The sequence below is a fragment of the Heliconius melpomene genome, chromosome 3 (genome assembly GCF_056956725.1).
Source record: "Heliconius melpomene rosina isolate 202511_hmr_F chromosome 3, ASM5695672v1, whole genome shotgun sequence".
NCBI classification, from domain to species: Eukaryota; Metazoa; Arthropoda; class Insecta; order Lepidoptera; family Nymphalidae; genus Heliconius; species Heliconius melpomene.
Window position 1 is genome coordinate 10,197,515 of NC_140391.1, and position 20,063 is coordinate 10,217,577.

General features: G+C 33.1%; 1 protein-coding gene and 1 non-coding gene across 2 annotated transcripts; both read right to left on the bottom strand.

The window, feature by feature from the left end:
* Positions 1-1,998: 1,998 nt before the first annotated feature.
* Positions 1,999-14,717, bottom strand: LOC146540170 (synaptic vesicle glycoprotein 2B-like). Its single transcript, XM_085207491.1, has 10 exons — positions 14,579-14,717; positions 9,194-9,352; positions 8,068-8,230; positions 6,647-6,768; positions 6,039-6,283; positions 5,664-5,812; positions 5,224-5,365; positions 4,862-5,145; positions 4,465-4,592; positions 1,999-3,346 (listed from the first exon to the last, which is right to left on the bottom strand). Exons 1-10 carry the CDS (start codon positions 14,625-14,627, stop codon positions 3,294-3,296), a joined length of 1,494 nt encoding a protein of 497 aa, XP_085063617.1. The 5' UTR covers positions 14,628-14,717; the 3' UTR covers positions 1,999-3,293.
* Positions 7,683-7,754, bottom strand: TRNAA-CGC (transfer RNA alanine (anticodon CGC)). Its single transcript has one exon. It is a non-coding gene; the product is annotated as a tRNA-Ala (tRNA).
* Positions 14,718-20,063: the final 5,346 nt, after the last annotated feature.

Sequence of the window (20,063 nt, forward strand, 5' to 3'; positions counted from 1 at the left end):
GTATTAAAAACTGTATTAGATTCTATCATCGATCTAATATCTAAAATAATCTTATAGTGAACTGAAACCGATATAACATTCCTCATATAGATATCGTATCCGTAAAAAATGAGAATCTCAAAAAGTATTCTTGTTAAGTGTGTTACTTCCTTAGTTTTTATTTAAAAAAATTAAGTACAGTGATTAAATTAACATCTATCGAGGTTAACTTTCAATGATTTAGTGAAAAATTTTATGACTGACGTGACAGCACAATATCTGACTGTAAGCCTGTAGCGGTGTGTGACGGTGGTGGTTTCAATTCAAACTCGGGTCGATGAATTGTTTTCATTTCCTGGCTTTGGTAACAAGACAAAGCGTAAAACCTGCCACTCATCACACAATATCTCGATTAATTGGCGTAACCTATTGTTAATATACCCTGCTTTCTTTTCTATCCTACTATATTATGAAAAGAAACTAAGAAATAATAATATACTAAGAAATTTAAAAAAACTAAAACGATTGTATTAGTGCCTTAAATAAAGGTTCCTATTTTATAAAAATTGAAAATGTATAATTTTTTATAAAGTAATATATTATTCATTCAACCTTATAAAAATGAAACTATATATTTATTAAAAAATATACTTAGCTATTTATAATACAGTAGTTTAAGGTTGAAATAATTTGAATGTTGAAATTAAATTATGAACATATATAGATGGAGATGATGAAATTTTCGATATCGCTCATTTGGGGCAACAATGACATAATTTTTTAGAGGATTTCAATGTGGTAAAAGCACATTAATTATTATAAGATATATTTTTAGTAATATATAAATGCCATTTTAGATTTTAAAAAAAATCGCGAGTTTTTTTTTAAATGAAAATTTACACTGAAATAAAATGTCGTATGGTTGATTTTTATTAGAATAAGATAAATATTAACATTAAAATATGAAGCCGTCTTGACGCAGCGGCACAGCGTCCGACTGCAAACGGGACGGTTGTTAGTTCGATTCCTACTTGGGTGAATGGAGTTCAGACATTCAATAAGCAATGTCTCTAAAACTGGACAAAAAGTGGGGGGCGTATCTTAACACTAGGGTCCCTTTGTCTACTCTGATATATGCGGGATACAACGTGACGCTAAAGCTAAGCTAAATGAGACAAAGATGAAACATTAATATTCAATTGGAGCTAAATGATTCCGTCCCTCTATCTTAGAAAACGTGTAACTACGAAACAGATTTTAATGTGATTTTGACTACAGAGGGTGAATAGAGGATAAGGTTAACAAACACGTAAAAACACTTATTAAAAACAGTGTGAAATATGTCAAAAAGAGCAGAGAATACGAGAAACGAGAATAATTTAAATATGGCAAAACTACGAGTGGAACACTAGTTTATTTATGTAACTGTATGATTTGTTTAAATGAATGTAATAAGATGTTGTATATTATGTGAATAATACATATCGAATTCACAAAATAATTTATTTTTGTTTCTATGTTTTCTATCCTACATGCCTTTAGCATTTATCTAACAATTTGAATATCACCACTCAAAACGCAATATCTCTAAAAATTCAGTGGAAACTGGCAAATAGAATGTCTGAACTCTAGGTTCTTTCTGTTTATCCCATAATATGCGGGATACAGCGTGAAGCTAATAAAAAAATACGTAAATACATTTATCTATATATATAAAATCGGAAGGTCATACACTCATCACGAAATTTCAGAAACTACATGTGCTAGGAATCTGAAAGTTACTTATAGTAAGTAGGTGCTCGCTAAGACAGGAATTTGCAATATTCGACTTCTAAGGGGTTGTTTTTGGGGTTGAAAGTTTGTATGAACTGTACTTCGTTACTACAAATGCTAGGAGTCTCAAATTTTGCATAGACGTCAATAGGACGTAGTCATGGAGACAGAAATTAATAATAACATAGTTCACGCGGGTGAAACCGCCAGCGGGCCGCTAGTAAATAAATATACCAGTTGCCTTGGATATACAATTTTATTATCAAAAATATTACTTACTTACACTTGTATGTTACTCGCCGTTTTAATATATTATGTTAAATGCTAATTGACATTTTAGAGTACGTATATATAAAAAGTCTAATTAAGGCCGTCGTGGCGTGGCGGCACGAGCGTGCGACTGTAAACGTAACGGTTGTGGGTTCGATTTCCACTCGGAGGATTGATATATTTAATATTTTGATATTTTGAATTCAATGAATTATATATACTGTTTTTCAGCTTTACGCTGTATTTCGCAACTAGAGTTAAGATATTCTGTTTTCTACTTTGAAAACGAATTCGAGACATTGTGTGTTTTTGATTGTCTCGTTCGAGACATTGTGTTTTTGATTGTCTCGTTTGAGACATTGTTAACATTTTAGTTTCTATTATCTAGTAAATAAGGTCTTTGTTGCGCAGCAGCGCCACGTCTGACTGCACTGTTCTAAAATTGATTATTTTCACACGCGCTTGATCTAAGACAAAGAATTGAAGTTCCGCTACTAAATATGCAATGTCTCAAAAATAAGGTAAAACATAGGAAACGAAGACTGTTAAAACTGGGAACGGAGAATCGGTTCTCCCTGCTTACCATGACGGATACAATGTGTAAATAATTGTTCAACTCAAGATTGACAAAAGTCACTATAAGGTTACTTATGTGTGTTAACAACAGTCTTTATTTTATTTAACTTTTAAAATCTATGTAAATTACATTACAATACATTTCTTTTAAATATTTACATATTGAAATTTAATAGCATGTTAATTTAGATATAAAGGCAGATAAGTATAATTCATGACTTTTTTAATTGTCTGTTTAAAAACACAATTGTGTTCTTTTTTTTAATTGATGTCATAAAATATAAAAAAAATTAAGTACATTTATATTATCGGCCATATTCCATTTAGACTGACATGCATGACAGAATCAGAAAAACTGCGGCGTTGAATTCCGCCATTTATAGTTCCGGCACTTTGAGTTGCGTAGAGAACGAAGTGTTTTAACACAAGGTGCCCTTTACCTAATGCAGTATGCTGATGTAAGAGCGTGCGTACAACAAAACGAACATTTTAATATTAGTAAAGATACAAAGACGATATGAATGTAACATTTTGCTCTCGGTTTCACAATCTTTTTATATAAAATATTTTAAATATACAAATAAAATACAAAATAGATTATTCTTACAAAACTAAGAATTATACTAATTTCTTAAGCTTAAAATACTAAAATCACAGATAATACTGTTTTAAAAGCTTCTACAAAAAAAGTATCTTTAACTCTGTGTTCGCTTGTCTCTAGGCAGGAACCACGCGGCAACTACGCTACCTGAAATGAAAAAAAATAAAATTCAATAGTCAAGTAAGAAAAAACTAAAGGCGTCGTGACGCAGTGGCTCTTGTGCCTATTATGGATTTCATTCCTATTCGGGCGAAGATTATTTTTTTTAAGGCCAGTCTTGGCGCATGTTCGCGGCGCACTCGAAGAAATGATATACTTATTTAAATTTATATTTTCATTTTCTCTGGTGTTGAGCTCCTTTTAAAACGTGGTGTTGAGCTCCGCCACACAGTGCCAGAATTCGGCGGAAAGTGGGGAACGGAGTGTCTTAACACTAGGTTCTCTCTTCCTTGCTGTGTGCGGGATACAGCGTGAAGATGATTTTGAATTGATTTACAGTTTTACTAAATCAAAATGTATTGAATTGAATTGAATTCTTAATATATGGCGTTTCGAGCGTGCCAGTTGAGCACACTTCATTTCGCCAATGTCACGTTGTATGGAAAACACACGAAGGAAATTGACCGGTAATAAAAAAAAGAGATCCAGTCAAAATGTATGTGCTGATTGTGAGTTTAAATTACAATACATTTGACAGCGTCAGTGTAAAAATGACGTTTTTAATAGCCAATAATTTGTCATGTGGAATGATAAAAGATGAACCACGTAAATTGACTGGCCTCATAAAGATTAAAAATGTAACTTTTGTTTTAACTGAAATCGTCAATAGCAAAAAAAAGTTTTTAAAAAAAACTTTTGTTTTAACCAAATACATAATTAGCAATGGACGATTTACTTGCATATTTGAGAATATGCCAAGCTTGTGATTCAAGGTCGTCCGTATTTACTGTGCATATTACGTAAAGTTTCACCAAATTCAGGACACCAGGAATGATCTTGCGGCGGCAATGGATGTGTGTTTGATCCTCAGTTAGGGGAGTAAAACATTTAACTGGTAACGAGGCGAAGCGCGGTGTTGAGTTCCACCATTCATCACGCAATACCTCAAGAATTCGGTGAAAAGTGGGTAACCGAAGTTATAGGGTATTCCCTGTGTATTAACACGAATGAGCCATTTCCATTTGCACGACTGGCCGCTTATGGAAATAAATACAATTTTTGCGTTTTTTAGCGAAATAAATCTATAAAATTAATATAATACTTACTAAAAACAAGCAGTGACCACATGTAAAACGTGGTACGGCAGTGGTAGAAGATGAGGTTACCGACAATATTGATGCCGATGAAGGTGCTCGTCCGACCCACCATGATGCTTAAACACTGCACCATGCCTCTGTCAAACAAAAATGCCATTGTGGCGCAATTATCTCAGTGAACAGTGCCGGTGGTTCAATATTCTTTTTTTATTTTATTTACGTCATCTCTGCTAATGTAAGCTCAATTGGTATAATATGATAATAAAACGGTGTCTTATTTAGAAAGATCTTATTCAAGATCTTATTCAGAAAAGCAAGGATTTTAATTTTTTTTTACATATTTGAGTGATTGAGAATTAAATCCATAAATGTTGTTGTGTATATTATATAAAGAAAAAACACTAACCTGCAAGATGTAGGATATAGGTCAACAAAGTAAGAGGCCAAGATGCCCATTCCTAAATTAGTACAAGTGAACACCATGAATAGGAAAACACTAGACACTGGCTCCGGCATCCAACCCAGAAGAACACCACTCAACGTAGAAATACTCAGTATGAAGAGAAGAACGATTCTTCTCCAGCTCATCAGGTAAGATATTACGAAGGTTAGAAATGCATAAACACTTTGGGCGGCTACTAGGGTTATGATCACGTTGTTTTCTATATATCCAAGACAGATTTCTGGACTCTGTGAAAAATTAAAATTTTAAAAAAATATTGGTAGATTTCAATTTTACTTCTGGATTTGAAAACTTCCACAACTTACTATGTTAGTAGTATTGCCTGAAGATTCTGTAGAGTCAGTAGAAAGTAAGGTACATATATCACCAGTGATCGTTGAATTTTGATTGAGATTTGCTACGGCCAGATTCAGCATGTAAGGCAACCATACGAGAAGACTGTTATTTCTGTAAATATTGTGATATATAGGGAAATTTGTTAATTTAAATGAAAGAGTATATAATGTGATAGATGTGTATTTGATTTTCAATCGGTAATTATATAATTATATTATTCTGCTTTGCGGGCAAAGCAGTGAAGCTTTGTAAAGAAAGGATGTTTTCTTAAGGTTTTAGGGTTCTAAGTGATGACTGTAGGTGGAAACCAATACAGGGGTATTTATGAAAAAAGAAATGCTAGATTTACACAACCTAAGACTTCCATAACTTAAAAAAATATATTTTTATACACAAAATAATTTCTTACGTGATATAAACAACGCCTACTATGAAGAACAATTGCAACGTCCTCCACAGCATGGGCGGTTTAAATAATGGAGCATTCTGCTCATATAGAGCTTGGAAAAGCGACTTTGATTTCACTGATATTGCATCTTCGAGGTATAGTGAGGTGACCTGGAAATAAAAATATATATATTTGTTCTATGGAACTAGTGTCGAATAGTATTATAATTAATTATAATATTATTTTTTTTTGGAAAAATAAACATAGTAATTTTGAATCAAGTACGAGTAGAGACCTGTGTCAAATCAAACACACTACCATCGCGTTTAAATCAGACGTGGTGCCGCTGCATGAGGCCCTCAATTACTTTGTAGTTTAAAAAAAATTAAAGCATACCTGTAACGTTTGCTTAGAACTCCTATTGTTGACACCATGTATAGATTTCAGAACCTTCATAGCGTCGTCTCTACGTCCACAATTTGCCAAAAATTTGGGTGATTCGTGGAAAAAGCATATAGCTATTCCACCAATACCCAGAGGTATAGACAACACTATAATAAGTAGTCGCCAGGGGGTGAAGTTGATACCCAATAGGGGAATGGGTACATCAAATTTTGATGAAAGCACCGGATATGTCATAACTGTAAAAGAAAATTACTGTAAAATTGTGTATGTTTTATTAAGGAAAATTTACCAGGATATGTTACTCGCTTTCAACTAGAAGTACTCTATTAATTTTGATTCCCTATATAGAGTCGAAATACGCGGTTTTTGTGGCCGTTCCTTATTTTGAAGTAAATATAGAAATACATTTTTTTCAGGAAATAAAGGGACCGTAGACCTGTAATAGGTATATGTTTTGAATTTCAACTCGATATCTCCACGTGTACCTGAGATAAAGGCTCTTGACAGACAGACAGGCGGACAACGAAGTGATCTTATAAGGGTTCCTTTTTTCTTTAAGAGGTATGAAACTTTAAAAATATATAAAAAAGTAAACTTACGTGCACCAACTGCAGGTGACAGTATAAGTAAGCATGTCATTAGTAGCATATACTTGCTCCTAACGCCCTTCGGACATGACTCCCCCACTAGGGTGTAGGTAGCTGAGTTAGCAGCACAGGAACTGGAATAATTTAGTTATAGTTTTTTTTTGGTTCACGCTACAGCGGGATACATCCCGCACACGGCACGATACGCAGAGAAAACCTACGAACTCAATGTTAAGACTCTCTGTTCTCCACTTATCACCGAATTCTTGAGGCATGACATATTGAGTGTTGAAGATTTAAATAAATATATAATATGTTAATCTCAAAAAAAAATAAACAGACATTTTGTTTTATTTATTTCAAAATATATTATCTTTTTTGTCGGTTCATAAACCTTGAATTAAATGATGATAATAGAAATAAATTCTTCAAAAGTAGCTTTACGTGTTTTCCCGCATAGCACGATAGGCATGAAAAACAGTGTTAAGACACTTCGTGCACTGTATACTGCCCGAGTTCCAGACATTGCGTGTTGAGTGGCGGATCTCAACGCCGCGCTATGTCTACGTGTGCGGAAAATGAACGAATAATGCAGTTATAAAAATGTTTCTGACAGTTTCTTTAAGTGGGACGTTCATAATAACAACTATTAATTATTATAGGTATCATTACAATTTAATGAATGAATTAATTAAAGTTCAACGAATATGGGTCAAATTAATTAAATTCTTGCATTCCATCTTGCTTATTTCTAATTTCTTAAAATAATATGTTTGTTTTGGTTCTAATAAGGAATAAGAGGCCGCCGTGGCGCAGCGGTACGGTAGTGGGTTTGATTACCGCTCGGGGAATGACAACCGTTTGTTAATAACAAACACTAAATGAAGTTATAAAAAAAATGAAAAAAATCGTCAAAATTCGAAATTTATTTTTTCTAACAGATTAGAACAAAAAAAGCCTTAACATCATAGATTAAAAAAACCATGGAATTTAAAAAAGCATTCAAAAATTATTATTACAGGTAACAAAAATAAAGAATAATATTATTTGGAGATGCTGGGATTTGAACCCAGGACTTTCAGCATGCGAAGCAGACACTCTACCACTGAGTTACATCCCCTATGTTAGACATATTCAAAATAGCCTATGTATTATAAAATAATTTATCAGCTTCATGACAGGGTAGGCAGAGGGAAGCTCCGTTCTCCACTTTCCGCCGAATTCTCGAGGCATTGTTTTTAATATTTACAGTTGCACGCTTGTGCGCCACGACGGGCTTTTAATTTATGATTATAGATTCAGGTGGAAAGAAGAGAACGGAACGGGAACGGTGTCTTCTCTCTAAATTCTCCCCACCCGTGAGATAGTAGTACTATGTGGGATAATACTAGAAACTGAAAAAAAAATTACAAAGAAATTAAGTAAATACTTACAAGCAAACGGAAAAGAACTTAATCAGTCCAAGGAAAAGCCAATTTGTGGCCACACTGGCGAGGCAGGAGAGTACGAAGGCGCCCTGCACTGATACGATGAGTGAGAACCTACGACCTCTCGTATCCGAGATGTATCCCCAGAAGTATGAAACTAGTAAAATGCCTGAAAAGAAAAATAAAATAAGGTGAATAATTTAAAAATAACTGAATTTAATGATATTGTGAGTTTGATTCCCATTCGGGGATATTTAAATTTTCCTTACTAAAGTAAAACCTAAAAAATATTTAAAGTATCTTACTATCTTTGAAATATTGTATCGTCACTGGATGCAGATTTTTAAGCAAAAGATTTTCGCGTAAACGAGGTGACTGTGGGTTCGATCCCCACTCGGAGGAATTAATTATTCTCATTTCCTCTATCTTTTTAAACAGGCCGCAGCGTTTATTTGCGCGACACAGTTTGGATTCTAAAATCACGTGAAACTTTTTTTTCCGTTGATATATAACAAACACGTGTTTTGTTCACGTGCCTTTTGCATTTATCGTAACTTAAATTTTATATTAATGTAAAAAAAAAATAATAAAATATAATGTTTGTATTTTTTTTACTCAATTCATACACACTTTTTGAGATTTTTTCAAGAGTTTTGGATAATATTCAAGGAAAATATTTATATCTACAACTAACAAAATTATATGAATAATAATTTTTTTGCAGAAACATAGTTTATATTGTAATATTTACCATTAAAATAACTTAAGTAATTAAATTCCAAATAGAATTCAAAAACTTACTTGTTTTATATTTTTTTTCTCATTTTTTTGTCTCACGTTCTGTTTCAAAACTAATATAACAAAGTTTAAAAGTATATTCTTTTGAGAGGCTACTCATAGTGCAGAGGCACAAAATGTGAATGTAACGGCTGGTTATGGGTTCGATTCCCACTTGAGAAGATGAAGTATTTATTTAAATCTATATTTCCATTTCTTCGCTTTAGTATCGAGGCAAAGCACGACGTTGTGTTCCGAAATGTCTTAACACTAAGCCCTCTGTCTACTCTGCTGTGTGGGGGATATGGAGTCAGGCTGATTTTGAGTTAAGATACACGAAGAAAACATATCACACCTATATATGGCAGTGAAGTAAGTATTCCTTTCTGGGAGACGGTAATATTAAGATCGCAGGCTGCTGCCACCACTAAGCCGAAGCCAAAGAGATCAACGCCGATAGCGAGTAGGATGAGTCCACATGTGAGCACCAGTAGCATGTTGTAGAGACCGTTGCCTGGAAAAATAACATTTAATTATCACTTTTTAGAAAACATTCAAAATATAAGTTTGAACATAGCGAGATTTGAACCCGCACCTCTTAGAAACTGTCCAAGCGCTCTGACCAACTAAGCCTAGTTCTTATCAAGCTATCATCTAGCATCTCTGTGGGGAGCTTTTTACAAATTTCCGCTAACCAAAGATAAGTGCTTAAAATTATCATTTGGCGAGAGAAAAGGTTTTTTTTTTAAGTGTTATTCATAGGTAAGAAAACTTTTTAAAACACATATAAAAAAAATTGGGTTCAAATCCCGCTATGTTCGACATTTTTATATGTTTTCTAAAAAGTATTTTTCTTTCCTACGTATGGAATGACAAAAAATGACGTTAGATACTAATTGTTGTAATAACGCCACGACAGGCTTTATATGTTGTTAGAACCTCTGTGAAAAAAAAATCATTAACAAGAATAACTAAGCCGTCGAAATTTATAAAATATTTATCTCGTATGAGGTATGAGGAACCTGAAGTCGAGACACTTCGTTTTACTTTTGAATTTCAAATCCTGTGTACCCACTCCCGGAGTTAATACGTATCGCTCTGTCCTTCACATATATAATAGTTATAACTATTATAACATAGTATATATTTAGATACGTACTTCACTATATTATCTTGAATTATTTAAGTACATTCGATAATAATACTTGAAGATCTTAATCAAATTTAAATTGCATAACTTCAAGCAAAATTATAATTTAAACTAATTATTAAAAATTTATTATAGTATGTATACTGTAAAAAATCAGCTTTACGCTACTGCCCGCAAAGCAGGTAAAACAGAGAAAACCTATTCCAAAGACATTCCATTTTCTGTTTAAACCTATTTTTTTTAATATAATTTATTTTATTTACGGATAATAAAAGTTGCTGTACATTTTTATCTAAAGGCTTTTCCGTCTTAATTTTATGTAGGGAAAAATGTATGTCATGTATGCCAGGCAGGCATTAGATTATTCTGGGATTATGCCAGATTATATGGGGTGGGCACGGCCAACTCCTCCTAATATTCCGTGGTCGTAAGTAACTATAATACAAAAAAAAGAATAAAAACTTTAATCCTTCATGTTCATTATTACGCGCTTAGGGATCGGGGCCAAAGCCCCTCTTACAATATAAAGAAATTCAATTCACTAAAAACAATAAAATTAATTTAGTATGTGTTGTATTTATAATTAATTTATATTCAAAGATAGTTCTAGATTGTTCCTCAAACGGACTTGAAAATAAAACACTCTACAAGTAACGTGATATGCAAGTGTTCGCAGTTTTCAAACAAACGAACGTAACATACTGTATATATACGTAAGTACGTGAAATCAAATAAATTAACGAACCTATTGTATTTATGCAATTAATATGATTATAGCTGTAATATCACTATTTCTACGCAAAAATGTGTTGATGAATTTGCACGGTTGGACGCGTCAATCTCAGGAACTACCGTTTGAAATTGTAATATTATTTTTGTGCGTATAGTTCATTTTCGAGGCTATGTTTTATGACGTTATTCGTGTCGATGCAACCCACTGTACCTGGGCTCAGGGTAAGGTATCTCGGCCCAGTGCCTCTCCATCTCATTAGATTGAGCATTTGAAAACAATGATCAAAATGAATGAAACGACGACGAATAATGATAACTATTGGTCGCGCTTTGTGTGTTTACCAGAGCGAGGAAATTAAAATATTAAATACTTCGTGGCCATCGGGAATCTACGCGACAGCTTCTGCGCCACGAGTGTCCTCAACTGGTCTGACAATTGTCATTTACAAACTAACTAACTAATATATAAATTTACCGATAGCAAGATTGCGTCTTTTGAATGCAATCCAAGAGGAAAACTTGTCCAATAAAATTACCATACAGATAGTGTTGAACAATTAATAATAACTTTATGTAATAGTTATAACAACATGAGTGATACAATTTTAATTACCTATTCGTTAATTCTACCTAAGAATGAGACCAGTATTGGCGCATGGACTCAATTCCGACTCGAGGTAATGAAATATTTAATATTTTTATGTCTTTGCTCTGGTATCGAGGAATAGGTAGCGTCTTAACACTAGGCTTCCTCAGTCTATCCTGCTAGATGAGGGACACAAGGTGCAGCTGAAAAATAATGAACGATTTCCTTCAACAATTATTTTTATGTAAGCCTTTGATTATTTAAAAACAGATGATGCCTGGGCCCATTTTGAAAATTCTTCCTTATATTTTCCTTTGACTACTAGTTTGATATAAATACAATTGAAACTAGTTTGTTTTTGTACTTTTATTTCCAATTTGGGCTTTCAGAAACCATCATTTGACGAATTTGTTTACTTTGCGAAATTGGCATCGTCTTCTTGACCTACTGTCACTCTAATTATAGACAAAGCGCGATTGTTTTTCAATTTTCTTTAGATTGAACTAATTAAATTATTTTTTTCTACCATTTGATTTTTGTTTAAGGTTTTGCATATACATAAGTATAGTTACAACTATACTTATGTATATGCAAAACAGTCAGTTTCTTTTTTTTTATTATAATTATTTGTTAGGATTAGAAATGAGATTTTTCATATTTTTTATTACCCGATGTAACTTTGGACTTTGGAAATGGACTATCCAACACAAAAAGAGTTTTCAATTCAATCCAATACTGAGATATGAATACTTTTGGTAATCAATGAAAAGACTGTTTTTTTTTATGAAAAGATTTATAAGCATGAAATTTCCTTCTCATCTTCACACTATTGAATAAAATTTGCATACAAATAGTGGGTTTGATCCCATTGTTCCACTCCACAATACCCAAAATTCATAAGTTTTATAAAAAAGTTTTAAGACATTTGACGGTTCACGATACATCATTGCACAAGTTTAAAATCTATATTAATCATCTTCATGGAGGTCGTGGTGGCGCAGAGGACAAGCGTGCGACTGTAAACGCTACTGTTCGATTCCCATTTGGAGGAATTAAATATTTAATATTTTCATTTCGTCGCTTTAGTTACAAGGCAAAACGCGACGTTGAGTTCTACCATTCTACACGTAATGCCTCGAGATTTTGGCGGAAAATAGGGAATAGAAGTGTCCTAATAGGAACAGAGTGTCTTAACACTAGATTCCCAGGTTTTCTCTGTCAATCTGTTGTGTGCGGGAAGCTTCTTCATGCTTTTATCTTTATAAAATGGTAGAGTTACGGGAAGTGGAAGAGAGAACTAAATGTAAAGACATTTCGTTCTCCGCTATCTATTCGGATTTGAGATATTATATGTTGTACTCAACACCGCTGATTGTCTTGACAGAGCAGGGCAATAACGTGATTCATTCATCCGATTGGGAATCGAACCATAACCACAACATGTAATCATTTAAAATCATAATTATATTCATTTAGACGTCTGTAATATATGTATATTATAATTTTTAAAGTAATTATGAATTATAGAAAATTTTGGCCCGTTATATAGACTGTTGAGAAAGACAGAAGATGATTTTTAGATTTTACAGGGGGAAGAATTATTTCCGTTTTTCGATCTGATAACAAGACAAGCTGCGGCGTTGACTTCCACCACTCAAAATGTATGTGTAAAGTATAGGAAAGTATAGTGTATGTGTATAGGAAAGTTGGACAAAAAACAAAACTATATGCGTAAAGATTTTTTTTGAATATGAGGTTAATGCTGTTAGCCCTATTAGCTTTTACAGCGACACCGGTTAGGTAGGGAAAAGGGTACTCTGTCCAAGTGGATGCCTATAATGGTGGTGGATGCATATATTCTTAAATCTCTTTGTTTTTTCATCTACTTTGTATAACACAGAACATTGGTTAAGATTTTTTTTCATACTAATCGTAATTCATAAAATATTTTCCGCAAATCTCTTATTGCTGCCGAACAAAGGAGCCATTGCCGTCCATTGTCTTTAACTTCCATCGCAATATGCCATTCTTATTATACATACTAAACCACTTTTAAGTATTGAACTATTTTATTTCCCATAAAAATAACTAGCTTTTTGTTCTACTTCTTTGTGGTTTTATCTGCATAGGACAGAATGGTTTCGGAAAGAAAAGTCAATTTCAAAGTTTTTCAGTCATAAATACAGTGTCTGGGGTTCCCCTGAAAGTGTTAAGACATTCCGTTCTCCACTTTCCGCCCAATTTTTGAGATATTGCTTGTTGAGTAGCCGAACTCAAGAATACGTTTCTGTCTATCAGAACGGAGAAATGAGAATAAGATAAATATAATAATTTCCTCAGAGATAAAAAAATACCATACCTATGTAATAAAGCTGAGAAGTGTGTTTAGTTAAATGGACTAATCTCAGGAACTTCTGGTTCGAGTGGACTTTTGTTATGGATATCCAATTTATTGACATTTATGGTTATTTTAGATTAAGTTAATTGTTTCGATGTAACCTTTATCTTGTTCTAAACTCCATTTTACATAACAATACATTATTTAAATGTTAATTAATTTTACTATCTATTTAAATTGATATCAAAGTATTGCAATTTAGCTTTAATTAAAGAAGTTAATTCACGCACAAATACGTGTTCTCCGTTTTACATCCGAATTGAGATTATGTTTTAGCCTTTTTTTTCTAGTTTTATAAGGTATCCCGTCGTTCACAATATTTTAAAGTTAATTTTATTTTCTGTCCTTTCAATTAATTGTAATATTTTGCGCCACAAACAAAGAAAAACAACACCACAACAACAAATTGATTGAATGCGGGATTCAACGTTAAAATAAACAAAAATCTCTGTTTTTTTATCTTCACGCTGTATTCCGCACGTAACACGTAAGGCAGAGGAGAATAAGTATTGAATATTTCACTCCCCCCAGTAGGAATCGAACCCACAACATTCGCATTTATAGTTGCTGTCTTGCGCCGCCCCGCTATGAAGACCTCTATTTAAAACAATAATAACGAAATTTTATCACACTCAAATCAGAATCAGATAACCATTTTGACTTTAATAATATTAAAATCAAGTCCATTTCCCAGATCTAGTAAGAGAAGGCGTAGAGTTATGATTCGCAACTCAACAAGTAATGTCTCTGAAGTCGTCAGAAAATAACGAGAAGCTTATGATAATGCTAGATTTTTCTATTTACCCCACGGAAATTCTTATATGTATATAAAAAACGAACAGGTAAAAAAGGTAAATATTAGGTAAAAAGTAACCTGTTCTCTCCAAGGCATCTTCAAAGGGCGTTGGAGTGTCTTTGTCCATATCCGCACCGGTCTGAAACACAACTGAATGAAAGCTACTCAAATTATTTCAAAGTCACGTTAGGTATGACGCACACTGGACAAATAAAACGCTGTGCTCACTAACTTAACTCATTGTTAAATATATAATAATTCATTTTTATTTTTTTATTCATTATAATAAGGCGTTGTAGCACGGGGCAAAGTGTTTGACTGTGAATGCGATGTTTCTGGGTTTGATTTTCACTGCGTGAATAAATAGATGGTTCCTAGTTTCTATTACATTTTTGACAGTTGTGTTTGGGTAAAATACGTCTTCAGTTTTTAGAAAACGCATACGCAATGACTTCCTTTTTAGTTTTCTAACATGTTTCAGTAAAATTACTCTTTTTGTTATAAGTTTAAAATAGTAATAAAAAAATTCAAATTTTCACTTTCGATATTTTCAAGTAACAAGACAAAGTATGGCACTGAGGCGGTTATTCAACACACACACAAGCTTTTATGATCATATTAATAATGTATAATGAGGTTATGTGTTGATAGTTAAAATTTAAAAGAAAAAAAATATTTTCTCTTTTTTAAATCGTTTAAATAAGAGCTTTTTCAAAAATAATTTTTTGCTTTTAATTTATTAAAGATTTATAATACCGTACATTTCATATAATAGTTGGTTATTAGCATATATTTTTTTATTTGTATAAATAGCAAAGGTAAGTTTTGTTAGGTAGTGTCTTAACATTTTTCGAACTAGTTCAATAATAAGTAACGCGTTAAAGGCTCCACTGCACTTAGACTTTATTAATGATCTTATATAATATTGTGCCACACGTATAAATTGAGAATCAATTGAAGTTCATTAATGTGTATATCATTATTACATAATTCTACTATTTCTTACATAAATGGTTGGTTCCTGCATAAAACTGACAATAAATTTGATTTTATTATTGGCAAAGTTTTATCAAAAAATGCTCTGCTCTATATCAGAGTTTATAATTATATTTTTTTCTGAAAGGAAAAACTTCCCAAAAAAAAAATTGCGAAGTTTAAAATTTCAGTGTACGTCGCCAACGTCCATTGCGTTTTAGCGAAAAGTCCAACAGCTTCCATTTATATAAACAATGTTAGCTTTTCCTTGTTTCACATCCATTGATGTTTATAAAAAAAAACTCCATACATATTCAGTAATGTATCTCAATACTTTCATAATTATTCTTTATTCGACTTACATTGACTGTTACCAATGAGTTTAGGTAACTTATTTTGATAGTAAACAAGCAATGTATATTATACAGGATTTCAACGAGAACGTATATGGCGTTCAGCCAAATACAGAGAAGGCCAAGAAAACCGTACTGAAATATCAAAATAAAAACAAACCACGTCACAAATGGCTAACTTCGTATCAATCTAAAACATGTATTATTACATACTAGCGACCCCCTTGCGGCTTCGCCCGCTTTTACTACTGGATTATTCATATAATGTATGTTTGCAAAGCACTTAATATAATGTGAATATTAATTAAACCCTAATGCAACCCGCATTTTCGTAGTTTCAATAAGGATTTTCCAATTGTTTTACACAGCAAGGATTTTTTAGTAGGTACCGTAATTTTAAATCTGTGCTACTAATCTTTTCAAGTACTTATTAAAATATATTTAAATGACTATCTTTAGATAGTTAATTAACTATTTTTAAACGGAAGAAATTATAAACAAAAGCCTACCTACTAATAACTACTACAAAAAATATATCGCGCTGAAATAATACATTCAACTCTAATTATCCAATACGCAAACGCATCTAAATCTTCGTTGCTATAAAGGCAGGCGGGTTTTTTTTTTTCTTGTGGTTAATGCTGAAGAGGGTATTCTGTCCCTGATGAAAAGCAAGCACTACGTGGCTGCCTGTGAGGAAAATTAAATAGAATGCATCGACCGGGAATCGAACCCGGGCCGCCCGCGTGGCAGGCGAGCATTCTACCACTGAACCACCGATGCGTGTAAGGCAGGCGGGCGCGGCGGACGCATGGCGAGTGGCGAGCCGTTTCGCAGCAAGGATTTTTGGATATTGTAACAACTTCTAAAGTACTTATTAAAATGAAAAACAGTAAAGACAGTTTTGATCTACATTAAATGGCCAACGTAACTAATATACTTATTTATATGCTGAAGTAAGGGATAAGTAAAACTTGAGTCGATACTGCTGAAGTGTCAACGACGTGATGTGTCAACAATTAAATGCGTTTTTCTCTTAAACTATTCGCAATTTCGAAATTGTGTAAAAAGCAAATTTTATCTTCGTTTAACGTAGAAAATTAATAAAGTATTTTAAAGGATAAGGATTAATACCATTATGGAAAAATATCCCTCACAATAAAAAATATATTGAAATTATTATTTTTAGACAGAAATATAATCACTACACGTTATCCTTAAAAGATAAAAATATGCTCTCGCGGACTTTTTTGTAGATCTTATTGAGAGGAACAATACTCCAGTACATTTTTTTCATGTAGTACTTACCATTAAAGCAGCGCATGCGCGAAAGTGTCTCAGCGGGTAGGACTTTATTCATATTTTTCGTATTTATGTTAATTTACATAAGAATGTACAAATAATAAACTATATATAAACCTTCTACGAAAAATACTCGACCTAATGGTGAAAACCGCAACAAAATCCGTTGGGTGGTTTAGAAGAAGAAGAGTTAGAAACAACAGACAGACACGAAAAGCGACTTTGTTTTATAAGATATAGGATGTCACTAACTTCACGTTATTGGCAAGAGTCGAATAATTAGACTATAGTGATTTCATTGTTAACACTTCCTTCATTCTTTTTGGCTTCACGCTGTATCCCGCGTATTACAGAAGAGAGAAAAAAAGTGTTAAGACATCCCGTTTCCCGCACACTACACATTTTTTGAGACATTGCGTTGTTTGTTATAACAAGGTAATGAAAATAATTTCTTCCCTCAGTGGTAATCGAGCCGCCACTATCGTTGTGTTTATAGTAGTAGACGTGCCGACTATGCCGCTGCTCTACTCTAAATTACAGTTAAAATAGGTTAATTTATTTTCAGAGAGGAATTTGAAATATTTTTATTGTTACAATATGTAGTACGCATTACGAGACAGACCTATTTAGGTGTGTATGTATATATGCTATTTTTAAATAATATACCCATACTATATAAAAATTATGTTACTATATTATATTTAATAAATTATTATAAAATATAGGTATTATTATTATTACTAATTAGATATATTACTTATCTATATATATATAAGGACTTGTCCTCACTGACTGAGGTAAAACGCACGCACAGCCGTAACCGCCGATGGTAGAAACGTTAAATTTGGACAAAAGTTTACTTTTGTAATCTGGACATCCACTAAGAAGGGATTTTGAAAAATTTTAAACCCTAAAGGGGTGAAATGGGGCTTCAAAGTTTGTATGAAAAAATTTTAAATCGGCACCGATTTTTATAAAATTTGATATTTAGATTTTTAAAAGCATTTAATTGAACACGTGTTTCATCGTTCTCTAGAATTCTCTCCCTAAGGGTGCAAATAAAGGTTGAAAGTTTGTATGGAAAAATCTTTAAATCGCCACCGATTTTTATAAAATTTGAAATTTAGACTCTTAAAAATATTTCATTGAACACATGTTTCATGGGTTATTAGAATTCACCCTTAAATACGCATGCGAAGCTGCGCGCGTCCGCTAGTAAATTATATAAGTCTTAACTGGAGTGGTTTACTGAACCACTGAAGAATTCCACTATTCAGGTCCTGACTCCATCATAAGACCAGTTTGATGATACCATATTATTATATTGCCACCTAAGCTACGCGAAACTGCCGAAGTCCATGATGATACAATTACTATAAGTAGATCTAATTTAATTTCACAGATTTCATTATACCATAAGTCGACTGGGCTTCGAAGTCGAAGTCCTTGGAGCGAAGAAATGGAAACATTAAATATTTCATCTCCTAGTGGAAATTGAATCCATAATCTGTCGCGCAGTCGCAAGCTGTGCCCCTGCGCCACGCTGGCCTCAACCTGGAAATTTAGTAAATATTTTACTTTATAAAAGTTTGAGCCCGCCTGTTGAAAACTTTATTGTCCAAATATGTGTGTTAAATATCGATTTCAAAATGGTATCATATTCAATCTATTATCGAATGGAAATATATGGTTATTGCTATTAAAATGCGAAGGAATCGGAAAGCTGTCAAAATTTTATTACACTTATTGTTGGATTCCACGATACAGCCCATTAAATCTTTAAATGAGCGTGATATGGAGAACTAATAATCGGAAAATAGTTTTAAAAAAAACGTCAAAAAATAGTCAAGAATTTAAACGGAAAAATCAATGAAAAAATGTTTGAAAACTGTTCAAGTTTTTTAGTTTTTTACTATTATTCATGAAGTTTTCTCATATTCCTAAATTTTCTGGTAAGGACATCATGTTTAGTCATCGACGATAAAAATAAATATTTAATTTTCCATTCCCACGGCTCCGAGTGGGAATCGAATTCACTACATACAGATGCACGATTGTGCCCCTAAGCTGCGCCACGACGACTTATTACCACCATTATAATATTATTTTAGCAATTTTTGTATATGATGATTTTGCTTTTATTTTTTAGCAGGCGCTACATACAATGGATAATTTATATTTTTTTATAGAAAAGACAGCACAAAGGAACGCGACTGTTGAGGGTTTGATTCCCACCCAGGGGAAGGATAAATTTAATAACGATGTGTAGTATTTTTCCATTTCTTGATCTGAAGGCAAAGACCGGCGTTGAGTTCTGCCACTCAACACGCAATGCCTCCAGAATTCGGCAGAAAGTGATGAAGGGAGTGTCTTAATACTAGGTTCCCTCTGCCTACCCTGCTGTGTGCGGGATACACCGTGAAGCCGACTTGATTTATGATTTTGATTTGACAATGCTTTGCCTCGTTACCAAAGCTAGGATATATAAAATATAAAATATTTCGTTCCACCAAATGGGAATCGAAAACACAACCGACACGTTTAAAGTCAATATTTATTTGTATATAATTGTAATTATTTAGCTGTAAATATAACATAGCTTGAAGGATATATTTTGTTAATTTCACGTTGCATCTCGATTCTTGCATGTACCTACCTACCTACTCTTAATTAAAAGTACATGCGAGATACCATTCGGGGTGGGCAGATGGGACCTAGTGTTAACACACTTCATTTCCAACGTATCGTCCACTTTAATGGACTGACGTCAACACGAGGAAAACGAATTTTTGATATTTTTAAAGTATTTCTTTATTTACTAGCTTAAAATCTTACATAATAAATAGTACTTCATTCCGAAAAGACGGTGGCTTTGACAATTTAAAATCAATAGGCCGGGGCCTATTATAGGAGAAGGCAATTCACGTTACTAA